Consider the following 16,061-nt stretch of genomic DNA (forward strand, 5'->3'; position numbering starts at 1 on the left):
AATTGTTGTTGTTGTTGTAGTAGTAGTTGCGTTTGACTTCTGTCTTTGGTTGTAAATGGATTCTGATTACAAAACTTTTTGATTTTGCAACGCGTAGTTATCATGTTTTCCCTTTAATATAATATAATATAATATAATATAATATAATATAATACAATATAACATAATAATTTAATTTAACTTAATATTTTTTTTTTTTCGTTTCTTTCTTTGACCTTCAAATTTTTCTGCTTCTTAAAGTACTGATTATTCACGAAAACCATTACTGGAACAGCATGAAATAAAAAGCTGTCAAAAGGAGAAAGTGAGTAAAGAAAAGGCAAATTTGGTGGGGAAAAAGTATGAGATGAATTTTGATATGTTGTAAACTCTAGTCATTAACTATTGTTTTTTGTTTTCGTCTCTTCTTTTAAATAGAATGCAAACCAGTCGCTTTATATAGATGTATACACATATAGATAGATAGATAGATAGATAGATAGATACATATATATATATATATCATATTTATATCTAATCAAGCAGATACTTAATCTGCTTTAATGATAAGCTTTCCAGTTGGTTTTTCTCCATCGAAAAGCTGGTTCCAGATTCTTGGGATTTCAGCAAATTTTTCCTTGGTATCAGCACCTTCTAAAGATTCTACATTGATGGCATCCTTTCCGACATTGAGTTTCTTTTCCTTCAACGCCTTGGTCAAGATCTTTACAGCCTCAGGGAATTGATCTTTATAATTGAAAACAAGGAACCCTTGTACAGTAAGACAAGTGGTGATGATTGTGAACCAGGTGTCAACCTTTGCTGCCTCGGGGTTGTTGTATCCAGAGATTGCACCGCAAGCAGCAACTCTACCGAATTTGCTCATGTGGGTCAAAACAAAACTCAAAATCTTACCACCAACATTGTCAAAGTAGACATCAATGAAACCACCATCCAAGAATTTAACAATCTTGTCCTGGTAATCTTCGTCCTTGTAGTTGACACACAAGTCCGCACCCAAGGACTCAACCCACTTACATTTTTCGTCACTACCGGAAATACCAATAACCTTGGTTGCACCCAACAAGTGCTTGGCCAATTGTACAACTGTAGAACCAACAGCACCAGAAGCTGCCGACACACACACGGTCAACTCTTTTGGTTTCTCGTCCAAGTATTTCTTTAATCCACCAACTTCTGTCAAACCAAAGAATGCAGTTAATGAAGTCATTCCCAAGACAGACAAGTAATATGGTAATGGAACATCAGCAGATTTGTCAATCTTGTTGAATACCAAGGCATCGGAGATCACTGCATAATCAGCCCATGGAATTTTGGCATTGACAACGTCACCTTTAGTGAAATTTGACGACTTGGACTCAACAACTTCAGCAAGTCCAAACGATTGCATAACGTTCCCCTCATACACTGGTGGCAAGTAGCTTCTGGCATTGTTGCCGTTTTTTCTTAACCATGTTCTTTGAGTTGGATCGTTGGAAAAGTACAATGCTTTAACAAGCAATTCGCCCTCCTTCAAGTTTGTGTCCAATGTAGTCTCCTTGACCTTAAAAGTGGAGTCGGATTTAGAGACATCAGTAACAACCTCGCCCTTAGGGAGGTTCTCAAAAATGACTTGTACTGTTTTTGTTGGTAATGACATTATGGTTTGTATACTATAATATAATAATTTTTTATTTTTCTCGATATGGTTGTATCTTTCTGTTTTACTGTTGTTTATAAGCTAGGTGTATGCACAAGAAAAGTATAAAAATATAAAGAGAAAGAGATTGAAAACCTTAACTCTTTATACTTTTACCAAATCTGAAGTAATGAGAGCAGGTCAAAACGTGGCAGAAGGGTGGAGGTATCTGAAGGTCATCGGTAATTTTCAGTCAATTGCTCTCTCCTAACACTCAACCTCACCTTCTCTTTAGATACCAGTTTTTTTTGTGTTTAGCGAAAGTTCGGAGAGTTTCCATATTTGAATGAGTTGCTGTGGGAATATTTTTTTTTAAGTGTAAGAGAGGGGCTTTCAAACGGTTGTAGGTATTACTATATTTTGTAACACAAAACGTTGGAAAAACATGCACTGCAATGTCATCTCAATAAACTTTTAAAGAAAGCTCATTGAGCAAAAAGACAACAACAATTGCCGAGCTCCAACCTCGGGTGCAAAAATATAATTATCCGAGTAAATCTTATTATCAATAAAGAAACATACCAGATCTTCTAAATAGCGTTCAAATTTCTCAGAACATTATTTGTATATTTTCTTTTTCTTCTTCTACTTCTTCTTTTTTTTTTTTTTGTATTTATTTTTGTATTCATTTATTTTATATAATCTTTCTTACTAATCAACTAAACAATCCACAAAACGTGTGTATACACACACACACACACACTAAATTCTCTCATCACTTGAGTTTTGTGAGCAATTTCCCGTTTGGCTTTTCTCCCGAAAACAATTGATCCCAGATCTTTGGAATTTGCTCCAACCTTGCTGACAAATCATTCCCTGACAAGGTTTCTACATGGTATGCATCTTTTGTTCTGAGTTTACCTTCCTTCACTGCTTTTGTGAGAATTTGCACCGCTTCTGGAATTTGGGCATAATAGTCAGTAACAATAAACCCTTTCACAGTTAAGGAGTTCACTGTAATTTCACGCCAGTTGCTGACATTTGCTTGTTCGGCACCATTGTAAGTTGCAATAGAGCCACAAGAAATAACAGTTCCGTATTTAGCCATCTTTGTTAAAGCATAGTTCAAGATCAGGCCGCCCACATTATCGAAATAAACATCAACCAATTCATCTCCCAAATACTTATCAAGCTTCTCTTGATAATTGGAGTCTTTGTAATTTACGCTGAAATCTGCTCCTAAACTGTTTACCCATTGACATTTTTCATCAGAACCTGTAATACCAATAACCTTGGTAGCACCCAACAAGTGTTTTGCAACCTGGACAACAACTGAACCCGTGGCTCCGGATGCAGCACTAACCAACACTACTAATTTTTGAGGCTTCTCCGTCAAGTATTTCTTTAAACCACCAGCTTCGGTAAGCCCAAGTAATGCTGTCCAAGACGTCATTCCCAATATCGAAAGATAGTATTCTAGTGGAACTTTTAAATCAGGTTGTGTTTTGTTAAATACCCTATTTTCTTCAACAATAGCAAAATCAGCCCAGTAGAATTTACCCGTCACAATGTCACCCTGTTGATACTTTTCAGACTTACTCTCAATTACCTTTCCCAAAGCGTACGACTCCATAGGGGCGCCAACCTCAATGGCTGGAGCGTAATGCCTAATTCCACTATGTTTACTTCTGATCCAACCCCTTTGTGTTGGATCATTTGAGATCAACAATATTTCTATCAAAAGTTGTCCATTCTGCAACCCGGGAATCTCAGTCTCATGGATTGCAAATGTTGAATCAGGTTGACCAAAACCAGAACGAATGAACCCTGTGGGTGGTTGATGGAGAACAACTTGAGTAGCTAATTTAGGAATAGTAGTTGACATTATGAAAAAACCAAAAAAAAAAAACAAACAAACTGTATATCGTTATTTCTCGACAGACGGAAAAAAAAAGCTTGTAAAGGAGGTGGAGGATATTTCAATGTACTATATATATATATATATATATATATGTATAAAGATAGTTGAGGATATGTACAAATCCAGGTTTTGGTCGGATAAAAATATAAAAATGATTTGTAAGCCGCCCACTTTGGTAATGCAAGAGTGTGGATAATGTGAAGGTTAACTCCGGAAAGTAGGGAAATAGAGCGCGCTGATGGTAGATACAAACCAAGATTAGTTGCTAAAGGCTTTACTCAACGTAAAGGTCTAGATTATCATGAGACATTTTCACCAGTTATCCGACCTGAATCTATAAAGATTTTGTTAGCAATCTCAGCAACGTGTAATCTCATAATTCATCAGATGGATGTGAAGACAGCATTTTTGAATGGAACAGTTGAAGAAGAATTATACATGAATACAGCTCCTGGTTTGGTATAAGTCTTGTTGGAAAGGTTTACTGTTTTTGTCGCTCTATCTATGGATTACGTCAAGCTCCAATAGTCTGGAACAAGGATTTAAGCAAAACACTTTACAAATCTGACTTTTGAACCACTCTATGGAGAACTTAGCTTATACTATAAGAATGGTGTCTATGTGGGTATCTATGTAGATGACATTCTTATATGTGGAGAGACAGAAGACAGTATAACCCAAGTCAAGAACTTTCTCACTTCAAAATATACAATGACGGATTTATCTCAAGCAAAAAGATTCTTGGGATTAAATATCACACAGCTGTCAAATGGAATCTTTTTGTCATGTGAAGACTACATCAATAAACTAGCTATGAAGTACCATTTGGAACATGTTAGAAAGGCAACTACACCTTATCTTTCAGGAGTTAAAATTGATGAAATAAAGAGTCCTAAATATACCAGTCCAACAGAATATAGAGAACTAATTGGAAAATTGTTATACGCTAGTAATACAGTAAGAGGTGATATAGCATATATTACGAACAAATTAGCAAGACATTTCCAACAACCAGATGAAATACATTTTAGATATGCAAAACATGTGCTACGCTATCTAATACTGACCAAACATCTAGGATTGCTCTATAAGAAAGGAAAATGCAATTTGAAAGTATATTGTACAATGAAGATGATTTAGATGTATCAACAGATGGTGTATCATTGTCAGGCGGTGCATTATCTTTCCCTGATTGAGTAGAGCTCGATAGCTCGAGTCCTTCTTGAAAAGACAAATGTCAATATCCAACTACCAATTGCGATTTATGAAGATAATGTTGGATGTATTTTACTGGCAACGCAACCAATACATCATAGTCGTACAAAGTATATCAGTACAAAATACCATTTCCTTAAACAAGGTATTATCAATGGAACTCTAATTGTGAAATATGTTCAAACGTAATTGGTGATTGCTGATGCATGGACAAAGGCGCGAGGTAAAGTTCAATTTAACAATCTAATTAAACTAGGGGGATTCATGTCCCTTTGATTATATTGCTTCAGTTACTAACTTCAACACTTCCGCTTAGTCAAAGGGACGTATATTCAGATAGTTTAATTAGATTTTTTAGATTGAATTCTTTATTGTATTGTTTTTGGCAATGTATCAGAAATCATTAATTGTGTTTGAATGTATTTAAAAGTAATTGCCATGTCCAATATGTGCCGTAAAAGGAATGGTTTCTTGTATTGATAGGTTTCGTATGTGTATGATATAAAATATGCTGGTTATTCATAGTGTTTGTTCTTCATGATGTTTGTGCTCTTGCGAATATCATTAGTAATTCACTTGTAGTTCTTTTATCTGGGTTGCTTTTACATTTATTGTTGCAATATACTTTCAAATTGGTTCTTTCCTTTCTTATAGAGCAATCCTAGATGTTTGGTCAGTATTAAATAGCGCAACACATTTTTCGCGTATCCAAAATGTAGTTCATCTGGTTGTTGAAAAACGTCTTGTTAATTTGTTCGTAACATATGTTATAACATGTCTTACCATGTTACTTGCATATAACAATTTCTCAATTTGTTCTCCATATTCAGTTGGATTGGTATATTTAGGATTCTTTATTTCATCAATTCTGACCCCTGAAAAATAAGGTGTAGTTATCTTTCTAACGTGTTCCAAATGATACTTCATAGCTAGTTTGTTGATGTAGTCTTCACATGACAAAAAGATTCCATTCACCAATTGTGTAATGTTTGGGGACAAAAATCCTTTTGCTTGAGATAAATCAGTCATTGTATATTTTGAAGTGAGAAAGTTCTTGACTAGTGTTATATTGTCTCCTATTTCTCCACATATAAGAATATCATCCACATAGATACCCACATAGATACCCACATAAACACCAATTTTGTAGTATGGACTTAGTTCTCCATAAAGTGGTTCAAAAGTCAGATTTGTAAAGTGTTTTGCTTAAATCCTTGTTCCAGACTATTGGAGCTTGACGTAATCCATAGATAGAGCGACAAAAACAGTAAACCTTTCCAACAAGACTTATACCAAACCAGTTGTCATGATCATGTATCATTATTCTTCTCTTGTGGCTTCAATCCATCGATCTTGAGCAGGTGATTGTAATACTTGTTTATATGTCTTGGGTACATTACTTTCTGGTTTGGAGATAACATATGCTTCCCTCATTATATAAGTGTAGGCCAGATAATTACCACTTTTCACTTCGTACTGTGCCACATTAGCATCTATGTGAAATACTTTTGTCTCAATATTTATGAGTTGGTCTTATTCTGAGTAGGACTGTTTATTTGTTTTTGTGCGACATTCATAGTTAATATTCCTGACAATTGAGTTGCTTCCAAATGTATTACATTCATTTTTCTTCTCCTCACAGTGCGATGCAAAAAAGTGTAGAATCAATTTCAGGGTTTAATGGATCAGAAACTTCAGAATTGATGGACTAAGAGTCGGAAACCAATGGTATTGGTTTGAAAAATTGAGATCATGGTTATCATTGGAATAAACAAGAGGGTTTATCAAGGGCTTATTAAGCTCAGATAACATATTCAGTGATGACGAAGCAATTGTATCAACAGAAATATAACCATTGATTGGAGAAGCAGGGTCTTCCCTTGATCAAATAGAGCTGGACAGCTCGTCTCATTTCTTTTCCGATGATCTTGGCCGATCTTACTAGTTAATTTTGGCATAGCTGTGATACCATGTGGTAGGTGTGCAAATAGTCTCTTTGTGATTGAAGGTTAAGCATCGTAATGTATATCAAGAAACTTGATTTGACTGCTTGTCAACCACTTCTCCTGCTTTGTTGTCTAATAATGTGTGTGTTGTTCTGTTAACATATTTATCCGCTGTTTTGCTCTCTGCCTGTTTTAATTTATGGATTATTTGTTCCGTGGTTGTAAGAAATTTATGGATTAATTTTGAGAAATCAAAAAGAATACCTTTATAAACCAAAACTGGGCAAGTATGGTAATAAGTATTTCCACGAAACTGCTCTCCAGCTTTATGGCACTGACAATAAAGCTATAAACGTGGGCTTCTAATAATTTCACCTATACCATGTAAATCATGTCTTTCCCTTCACCACTAAACAATTATCAAAATAGGAGAAAGAGGGTTTTCCTTTTTAAAAAAAAACAATAGCGAGAATGTATATGAACAAATTACAACAGTCTAAACTATTTAACTGATTACTAATCAAAAGACTCTATCGAGATCAAACGATTACCCCAGAAATCCACTCGATTTCGCAGCACTATCCTCGTCTCTTTTAACCTTTTCTTTGTTCCAACTCAACAAGTTAACATCACCGGTCTTTCTTGGCTTGATAAAATTAACAATCAACAAAGCCAAACCCAAGGCAAAGCAAATTGCACCACCAACCATCCAACTGATGCCTAAAAAGTCGTTTTTGCCACCAATAACGGACCTCTGAGTAATGTAAATGTATTTTTTACCATTGTAAGGTAATACTGGGAAATGCAATCCAATATCGATTTGATAAACGCCAATATCTAAATCATTCGTATCGTTACGAAGTGCCAATTTGTTGAAAGTAGCCAATGCAGCTGGTCGCATCCAATTTTGAAATTGTGGCCAGTCCGAAATATCAGGAATGTTTGTTTCATTGTAGCCATTGGGGAACATCTTGTACCAATTTGGCGGTGGCACAATCTGTGTATGGTTATATTTGGTTTTTTTAAATCTATTCTTATCAGTAGCCCAGTTCGTACCCTTAACAGTAAGCTCCAAAGTTTTAGAGCTGCTAGTACCATTGACTGCTTCGAAAGCAGTAGAATAAGTATCATTGAACAAACTGTTTGCAATTAAGCCACATGGATAAATACGTACACCATCGACATCAGATAAGGGTTGGCAATTTTGGCCAACAGTATTCTTGATGTCATCGAGACTGGCCACTTTACCATTGAGTTGATCCTCACTGAATGACTTGACAAATCGACGATGGTTTGCATGGAAGTTGTGCAAGCGATAATACAAGTAAATAGGACCTTTCATTCTCTGCAAGACTTGGAATTGGATCTGACACACACGTCTTTCATCTTCAAATTGTTGCGAGTTATCCGTGGACAATTTCCAACTATAAGAAGGCTGATAATCATTGAACAGCTTTCTATAGTCAAAACTTGTATAGTTTTGCGGAATATCAGTCCAGTAATTTTCATTGGCCAAGTTCTCACATTGACTGTAATCAATGGTAATTTCTTGGATCTTGTATGAGGCATACCACATTGCGGCACCAAGTGGCACGAAAATTATAGCTATTCCAATCAATACCGGGATCACAGTTTTTGCTGTAAAGACAGGGTTATAAGCTTTCATCCTTTGTTGTCTAAATGCATTATCAGCAGGTCTCCTTGTCTTTTCCTTTGGTTTATCCAAAGCCTCATCCTCTGAGGCAGAGTCCGAATACTCGTACCGATCATCAGGTTGATCATCGAACACAGCATGGTTTTGGGTTTGGTTTTGGGTTTGGTGGATGTCTCTGTCCTCACCATCTATGCTGTTGTTTGCCAATCCAGCCACTGGCTCAGTGGTGTTATATGTCGACATCACACGCTAAAATGAGAATTTCCGATTTGAACTGGTAAACGATAATTACTTGCTGCAGTATATGTTTCCGTATCGATAAAACCAATTATAAAATATACTAGATCGCATACTCCCTATGGTTAAAACAAAGTTAGTGACTGTGAGTGAGTAAGGGTGTGTTTGTGTGCGAGTGAGTGAGTGAGTGAGTGAGTTACACGCTACCAAATTTAGAACTAATCGGTTTTATAGCCGAAGTTTCCATAAAAATATATACTGGAAGAAGATGGGCCATTTCGCAATAGATGAGAGCAATGGTGTCAAAACCCTTAAAATAGAAAAAGACAGAAACAGCTATGATATCATGATAATGATGGCTTATAAAAGAAGTACAGTACAGTTTTTCTTTTTTTTTTTTTGGAAAGCGGGTAACGACATTTTCAATCGGGCTTGGTTCTGCTAAATCGTAAGTCATATTCTCGTATACGGCACCATGATTCACTTTATTGCCGCATATTTTTTGTATGGCAATTTATTGGCATCTCTTTGATAAATTTCGAGTCTGTCTTTGTCATTCCAAATCAGGCTATTCACTATTAAACTGAAAAAAGCTTAATTCTAGCAACTTTCTCCTAGTTGGATAAAATTGTAAAGAGGTCAAATAGTTGCAATTGTATTTGAAGTTGTACACTGTGATTGTACACTGTGATTTTATTTGTCTACCATATTGTTAGCGCTTGGAATTTGGTCCATACTTATTTGTAATTTTTCACGTCACAAAATTACAGAACCACTACTTGTATAAGCAAAACAACAATCAACAAGTTCTTCACACCAAATAGGAAAGAAAAAGTTCAAGCCTAGAGAAAGACAAAAGAAATCTTCCAACAGAAGCAAACAGAAAAAAAAAATAAAGATAAAGATAAAGATAAAAATAAAGATAAGCGTTTCAAAAGCTACCTCCAATGAGTTCTGATAAAGCAAAAGCGTTTGATGCTCAATTTCCAACTTACAAATCGGAATTCCAAATTCCAACATTTGAGTCGCTAGGCATACAGAATTCGAAATATTCACCAGAGACTAACTCGATATACTTGTGTGGTAACTCTCTTGGATTGATGCCTCGCAACACCACTGAACTAATCAATCGTGAACTTCAAGCATGGTCTAGCCGAGGAGTCGAGGCTCATTTCAATCATAGTCACCCACAAGGAACGGATTGGGTGGATATTGACCTACCACTCTTACCATTGCTTGCTCCATTGGTTGGCGCCAAGCAAAATGAAGTCGCTGTCATGGGATCGCTCACCTCGAATCTAAATGCTTTATTAATTCACTTTTATAAACCAAAGGGCAAGAGAACAAAGATTTTGTTTGAAAAACAAGCATTTCCCTCAGATTATTATGCATTCTTGAATATTGTGCAGGTTTTCGGATACGACGCAAGTCATTTAATCCAAATTGAAATCCCAAAGGGTGAGACATACATAAAGACGGAGACTATTTTGGACGTGTTTGACAAATATGAGGATGAAATTGCTATAGTGTGTTTACCTGGTATACAGTACTATACTGGTCAATTCTTTGATATTGCAAAAATCACAAAGCACGTCAAAACGAGTGCACCTGATGTGGTTGTAGGGTGGGATCTTGCACATGCTGTGGGAAATGTACCACTATCGTTGCATGATTGGGGAGTTGACTTTGCAGCGTGGTGTTCATATAAATACTTGAATGCCGGCCCCGGTGCTATTGCTGGAATATTTGTTAATGAAAAATATACGGAACAGAATAAGCCAGAAAATTACAAACCTAGGTTAGCTGGTTGGTGGGGCAATAATAGCTCGCAAAGGTTTCAGATGTTGGAAAAGTTTGACCCCATTGCGTCTGCATTGAGTTATCGCCAACTGAACCCAAGTGTTTTGGATTGCGTGGCTCTAAAATCATCCTTGGAGATATTCAACAAGGTTGGTGGCATGCTGTCATTGAGAGACAAAAGTTTGGCAATGACTCAATTTTTACAAGACATATTGACCAAAAGCAATTATTACATTGAACAAGGTGAGACTGATGTAAACAAGTTTGGGTTCAAGATAATTACTCCTTTGGACCCAAATCAGAGAGGATGTCAATTGAGTTTGTTATTCCAACCGCATAGAGACGAAAAGAAACAAAATGTAATGGAAAGAGTCTTTGAATATTTGCATCAACATGCAATCATTTGTGATGAGAGAAGACCCGATGTAATTAGATTGGCGCCATTGCCATTGTATAATACGTTTGAGGAGACTCGAATAGGTGCTACTAGGCTTTTGGAAGCATTGGAGGCTATCAAGGATGACTATATTTAATAGTAGGATGTAAGTAATCTAAAGTGAACGAGCATGCTAGAAAAGATTCAATAAATCTGAAAGAGACTATATAATATAATATAATGCATGCAAATGAAAACACAAGAAAACACGAGGAATTAAGAATAATATAGAATATAACCGATTAAAAAGAAACACAGAGAAGAAGAAGTAGAAGAAGAAGATGATGAAGAAGAAAAAAAAGTTAGACACTTGTATAGTTGCAAAGATTACATACTATTTTACTTCACCTCAATCAATTAACACTTATCAAAGTGCCCATACTGATAACCTATAAACTGCTTATAAAGAGTGGGCTTTGTGGAAGTCCTTACCGGCGTAGATGGCCTTGTCACCCAACTCTTCCTCGATTCTCAAGATTTGGTTCAATTTGGCCAATCTCTCGGATCTAGCTGGAGCACCAGTCTTGATTTGACCTGATCTAATACCGACGGACAAGTCAGCGATAAAGGTGTCTTCGGTCTCACCTGATCTGTGGGAGACCATAACACCCCAACCGGCAGCGTATGAGTCATTGGCAGCTTGGATTGATTCGGTCAAAGTACCGATTTGGTTAACCTTCAACAACAAGGCGTCAGCAGCCTTGGTCTCGATGGCCTTCTTGATTCTGATTGGGTTGGTAACGGTCAAGTCATCACCAACAATTTGAGTCTTACCTTCAACCTTGGAGAAAAAGTGGCTCCAAGCTTCCCAGTCATCCTCAGCGAATGGGTCTTCAATGGAGACAATTGGGTATTCATTCAACAATTGCTCGTACAATTCAGCCAATTGTGGACCAGTGATCCATTTGGACTTGTCAGAGTTTGGATTTTTAAAGTCCAAGTCGTACAATCCATCCTTGTAGAATTCGGATGATGCAACATCCATGGCAATGTCAACTTGACCGGTGTAACCAGCAGCTTCAATAGCTGAAACGATCAAGTCCAAAGCTTCCTTAGCGGTTTTGATATCTGGAGCAACACCACCTTCGTCACCAACGTTACCAGCGGATTGACCATACTTCTTCTTGGTCAATGATTTCAAGTGGTGGTAAACTTCTGAACCGATTCTCAAACCTTCAGAGAATGATGGAGCACCGGATGGGACAATCATAAATTCTTGGAAAGCCAAGTCACCACCAGCGTGGGAACCACCGTTCAAGACGTTTTGGAAAGGAACTGGCAAAACAAATTTACCTTCCTTGGCCTTTGAAATGTCAGCAATGTGCTTGTACAATGGGACATCTTTTTGAGCGGCACCGGCTTTAGCGGCAGCCAATGAGACACCCAAGATGGCGTTGGCACCCAACTTGGCCTTGTTTGGAGTACCGTCCAATTTCAACAAGAATTCGTCAATCTTGGCTTGGTCAGCAACATCAATGTTGGCCTCAATCAAGGCTGGGGCAATTGTGTCGTTAACGTTGGCAACAGCCTTCAAGACACCTTTACCCAACCATTTTGATTTGTCACCGTCTCTCAATTCCAAGGCTTCGTGGACACCAGTGGAAGCACCGGATGGGACAATTGATCTAAAAGTACCCTTTTCAGTGGTCAATTCAACCTCAACAGTTGGGTTTCCTCTGGAGTCGTAGACGTATCTGGAGTGGATCTTTGAAATAGCCATTGTTAAATATAGTTTGCTGAATTCAATTGGGGGGGTTTTAAAGAAACAAGTATTTATAAAATAAATTAAAAAAAGAAACAATTGATGTCAATGGAGAAGTGTACAAAAAAAGGAAAAAGAAGAAAAGAAAAAAAAAGAGGAGAGAGAAGTAGAGATTTGGGAGGATGGGAGGTTTACTCTGTATATATATATATATATGTATATAAAATGAATATATATACGTATGTACATACACATATGTATAATGAGGATTTTTCAACAATATAATTTGTTCGCTCGGATCACAGAGGCACACAGCGGCACACAGTCTCGCTATGTGTATAAATGAGAGAATGAGGCTTTACTGTGGAGTGAGAAATAGTGCGCGTAACTGCTATACCTGGAAAGTGTATAGTGTATAGTGTATAGTGTATAGTGTATAGTGTATAGTGCGTGTGCGTTTTGTATTTTTCGTCCAGCTCTCACTTTCTCCCCCATCTGGCACTCTGACGCTCTTTTTTGTGGCATGGGCGTGTATAGTGCACAATTTGTCTTAGTGTGTGTATCAATGTATGCGCAATTCTTTTTTTTTTTTTTTCTTTTTTTTGTTTGTTTTATTTTTTTTTTCTCTCTCTCTCTCTCTATACATAGCTCATAGTCTTTTTTCTTCAATGGAAATGTTTGCTCCGTTACTTTCTTACACGCACTCGAATTGTGGCCATAACCCAAAAAAACAGTGTGAGTCTTTCTCTTTACAACACCAAAAAAAGAAAAAAAAAGAAAATTCCTAACTTGTTGATTTCATAACTTACAACTATACAGAGTGAACGCTGAGTTAGAGGCAAGTGCAAATATGGTATTTTGTTTGTTTTTCTTTTTGTCAGTAATGTTTTCTTAGTAACATTCATCATAAAAGTATGTGTATGTGGTTGCTCACTTGGCAGCAACAATAGCACAGGTCCAAAACTGCCGGGAATAAGCGGTTGGTATATTTATTAGTCTTTCAAGTCTATAAGTCTATAAGTCTTTTATTACTCAATACGTATTACTGTTGCTACTGCTGCTACTGAAGAAAAAAAAAAAAAAGAGAGAGAAAGAGAAAGAGAAAGAGAGAGGAAAGACAGATGCACGTGATATTTTTTTTATTTGTATTTGTTTTCCAACTTACCATATATGAAATTACTATTATTTTTTTTCCTCTTTACTCTCTCTCTCTTTCTCTCTTTTTGTTCTTCTCACTCTTAGCTTTACAAAGTCAAATACTTTCCAATGCCAACATATCCAATATTTTGTAATTAGCTTTTGCACTAGAGGTACAGTAATACATGGCCAATAAATTGTTAAGCACACTTGAACAAGATTATTGGTGAAATTACTGTTTCTGTATTTCTTTAGTTTACTTTTGGTTTAATTTTAGTTTTTTTCTTCTTTTTGTTTTTTTTAATTCCTTTTTTCCTTTTTGATATTTATATTTGGTTGCAAACAATGGACGAAAGGATGTTTAGAGAGAGAGAGAAAAAACCCCCGGGACAGACTTTGATGCAAAAACAAAGTCGGATAACTAAACGTAGATTACATCATGATCAAAACCAACATAGATGAGACTTTGTATACAATAGCAGTCCCGTTCAAACTGTGTTTAGCTCTATTCTTCATTGAAAACAAAAGTACGTGTTTTTATTTAATCTTCCTTTTTTTTTTCTAATTTTTTTTTCTTAATTTACTTTGTTTTGACGTTAACCTTAACCAAAATTATTGAAAATGATGTTTTGACCAACACATTGTCTCAGAAAAAAAAAAAACTTTAAGAGGTAACAACTGCTTATGCACTTCAAGTGTGAGGCACCTTTTAAAAAATATGATACTTCTTTTCGGATAGTAAGATTTCTGTTTTGTCCCTACCCTTCCCTTATTTGTATTTGTATTTGTATTTGTATTTGAAGTGGTGTTTAAGTGTGCATGTGTGAGTGTGAGGGAACGTTGTTTGTTTACGGCAGCTTTACCTAAGCTTCTTACAGTTCGTGAGGTCCGGGTAGCGCTGTATTCAAGTTCTTTTGCAACTTGGACGTGGGTTTGTTGAAGCTGCTTACACGAAGACTTTTTCCTATGCCGCACACTTTGCGACTTTTTCTCAACACTCATTTCGTGATATGTAAACATCTTGTAAAGTTAGTTTTAAGTTCCCGCAAACTACCACTTCTATACCCCTACCCCCCACCCCACCATAATATACAATCCACTTATACTTATACTTATACTTATACTTACACATCCAACACCCGTATATTGATATCTTCACAGTAAACATGGCCAACGAAGAGAAAAAGGATGCAAAAAGTGTGAAGGAGATAAAAGATTCAAAAGCTTCAAAAACTCCAAAAGAAGCAAAAGATTCAAAAGATATCAAGGGCACAAAAGAAGCAAAAGATTCAAAAGATATCAAGGGCACAAAAGAAGCAAAGGAACACAAAGAAGTATCCAAAGCTTCTCGAGATGCAAACACATCTCCTACAAAGTCCCAGTCAGCATTGAAAGATAGCAAACTCACAGAGTCCAAATCACCACTGAAATCCGAGACCAAGCTAGTTGCAAAAACTGGGGGAGCGAGTTCGCTACCGAAGAGCTCTACTCCTACCACCTCCGTTTCTTCTACTTCTTTGCATTCTAAACCACAACCAAAACCAACCATTGATCAATACAATGCATTAAAGAAGAAATTGATACAACTGATTCTAAAAAAACAAGAAATCAATGCCAAGTTATCTAAACTCGAGGACCAATTATACCAAAAAGAATCAAACTATTTTGAGGAGAGTACTGTAGGGAATATTGTTAAAGGCTTTGAAAACTTTTCAAAAGCAAGCGGAGGAGCATTATTATCCAGCGGTGGAGGCGGAGGCGGAGGAGGTAAAGGTGGTAGCGGAAGTGGAGGAGGAGGGGGAGGAGCAGGTGGTGGAGCAGGTGGTGGTGGACACAAGAGGAGAATAATATATACTGACGACGACCATATATTCAGTTTGAGCTCGACTAACTTTGTCAAAAACATGGTGAAAAAACATGGCCAAAATTTTAAAGAATCAACACCAACAACTAATGGAGGCAGTGGCGCCAATAGTAGTATTGCATCTGGAAATACATCCAAACAAGAGGATTTTGATGATTATGAAGACTCAGTCGACCCAATAACTGCGCATGGCGTAGGACCAAAACTAATGCTCAGTCTAACTGGGAGTGGGAGCGGTAATGGGAGCGGTAATGGGAGCGGTAAGGGGAATGGGAATGGAAACAGTTCAAGCGGGGGTGGTGGAGGTGGGAATGGAGGAGGTGGTTCCTCTCGCGAAAAGAGCGAAAGTGCTTCAAGTACGCCTTCACGAAAGCGTAAAGCAAGAAACTTAGACGATTAGAGAAGAATTACAATAAAATAAAATAAAAAAAGGAAAACAAAAAAGATAAAGTAAGCAAATATATGTATACATATATACATATATATATATATATATATATAGAAAACAGTGATTTCACTTCATTTAAATGT

The 16,061-nt window shown here is 36.7% G+C and overlaps 6 protein-coding genes across 6 annotated transcripts; 2 read left to right on the forward strand and 4 right to left on the reverse strand. All coding sequences in view use genetic code 12, as the record gives it.

Annotated features, from left to right (window-relative positions):
• Window positions 1-529: 529 nt before the first annotated feature.
• QOR1_1 (quinone oxidoreductase) lies at window positions 530-1,639 on the reverse strand (the record flags this gene model as incomplete). Its single annotated transcript, XM_001528066.2, has 1 exon — window positions 530-1,639. The coding sequence occupies one exon, from the start codon at window positions 1,637-1,639 to the stop codon at window positions 530-532; it is 1,110 nt and encodes a 369-aa protein (XP_001528116.1).
• A 754-nt stretch (window positions 1,640-2,393) lies between these two features.
• QOR1_2 (quinone oxidoreductase) lies at window positions 2,394-3,503 on the reverse strand (the record flags this gene model as incomplete). The annotated part of the gene is made up of 1 exon (XM_001528067.2): window positions 2,394-3,503. One exon carries the CDS (start codon window positions 3,501-3,503, stop codon window positions 2,394-2,396), a length of 1,110 nt encoding a protein of 369 aa, XP_001528117.2.
• Window positions 3,504-7,247: 3,744 nt separating this feature from the next.
• Window positions 7,248-8,597, reverse strand: LEM3 (alkylphosphocholine resistance protein lem3; the record flags this gene model as incomplete). Its single annotated transcript, XM_001528069.2, has 1 exon — window positions 7,248-8,597. The coding sequence occupies one exon, from the start codon at window positions 8,595-8,597 to the stop codon at window positions 7,248-7,250; it is 1,350 nt and encodes a 449-aa protein (XP_001528119.2).
• A 941-nt stretch (window positions 8,598-9,538) lies between these two features.
• Window positions 9,539-10,924, forward strand: BNA5 (Kynureninase (L-kynurenine hydrolase); the record flags this gene model as incomplete). The annotated part of the gene is made up of 1 exon (XM_001528070.2): window positions 9,539-10,924. The coding sequence occupies one exon, from the start codon at window positions 9,539-9,541 to the stop codon at window positions 10,922-10,924; it is 1,386 nt and encodes a 461-aa protein (XP_001528120.2).
• Window positions 10,925-11,227: 303 nt separating this feature from the next.
• ENO1 (phosphopyruvate hydratase) lies at window positions 11,228-12,547 on the reverse strand (the record flags this gene model as incomplete). Its single annotated transcript, XM_001528071.1, has 1 exon — window positions 11,228-12,547. The coding sequence occupies one exon, from the start codon at window positions 12,545-12,547 to the stop codon at window positions 11,228-11,230; it is 1,320 nt and encodes a 439-aa protein (XP_001528121.1).
• Window positions 12,548-14,832: 2,285 nt separating this feature from the next.
• EAF6 (chromatin modification- protein eaf6) lies at window positions 14,833-15,930 on the forward strand (the record flags this gene model as incomplete). The annotated part of the gene is made up of 1 exon (XM_001528072.2): window positions 14,833-15,930. The coding sequence occupies one exon, from the start codon at window positions 14,833-14,835 to the stop codon at window positions 15,928-15,930; it is 1,098 nt and encodes a 365-aa protein (XP_001528122.2).
• Between the last annotated feature and the right edge of the window lie 131 nt (window positions 15,931-16,061).

The sequence above is a fragment of the Lodderomyces elongisporus genome, chromosome 1 (genome assembly GCF_030384665.1).
Source record: "Lodderomyces elongisporus chromosome 1, complete sequence".
Lineage (NCBI taxonomy): Eukaryota > Fungi > Ascomycota > Pichiomycetes > Serinales > Debaryomycetaceae > Lodderomyces > Lodderomyces elongisporus.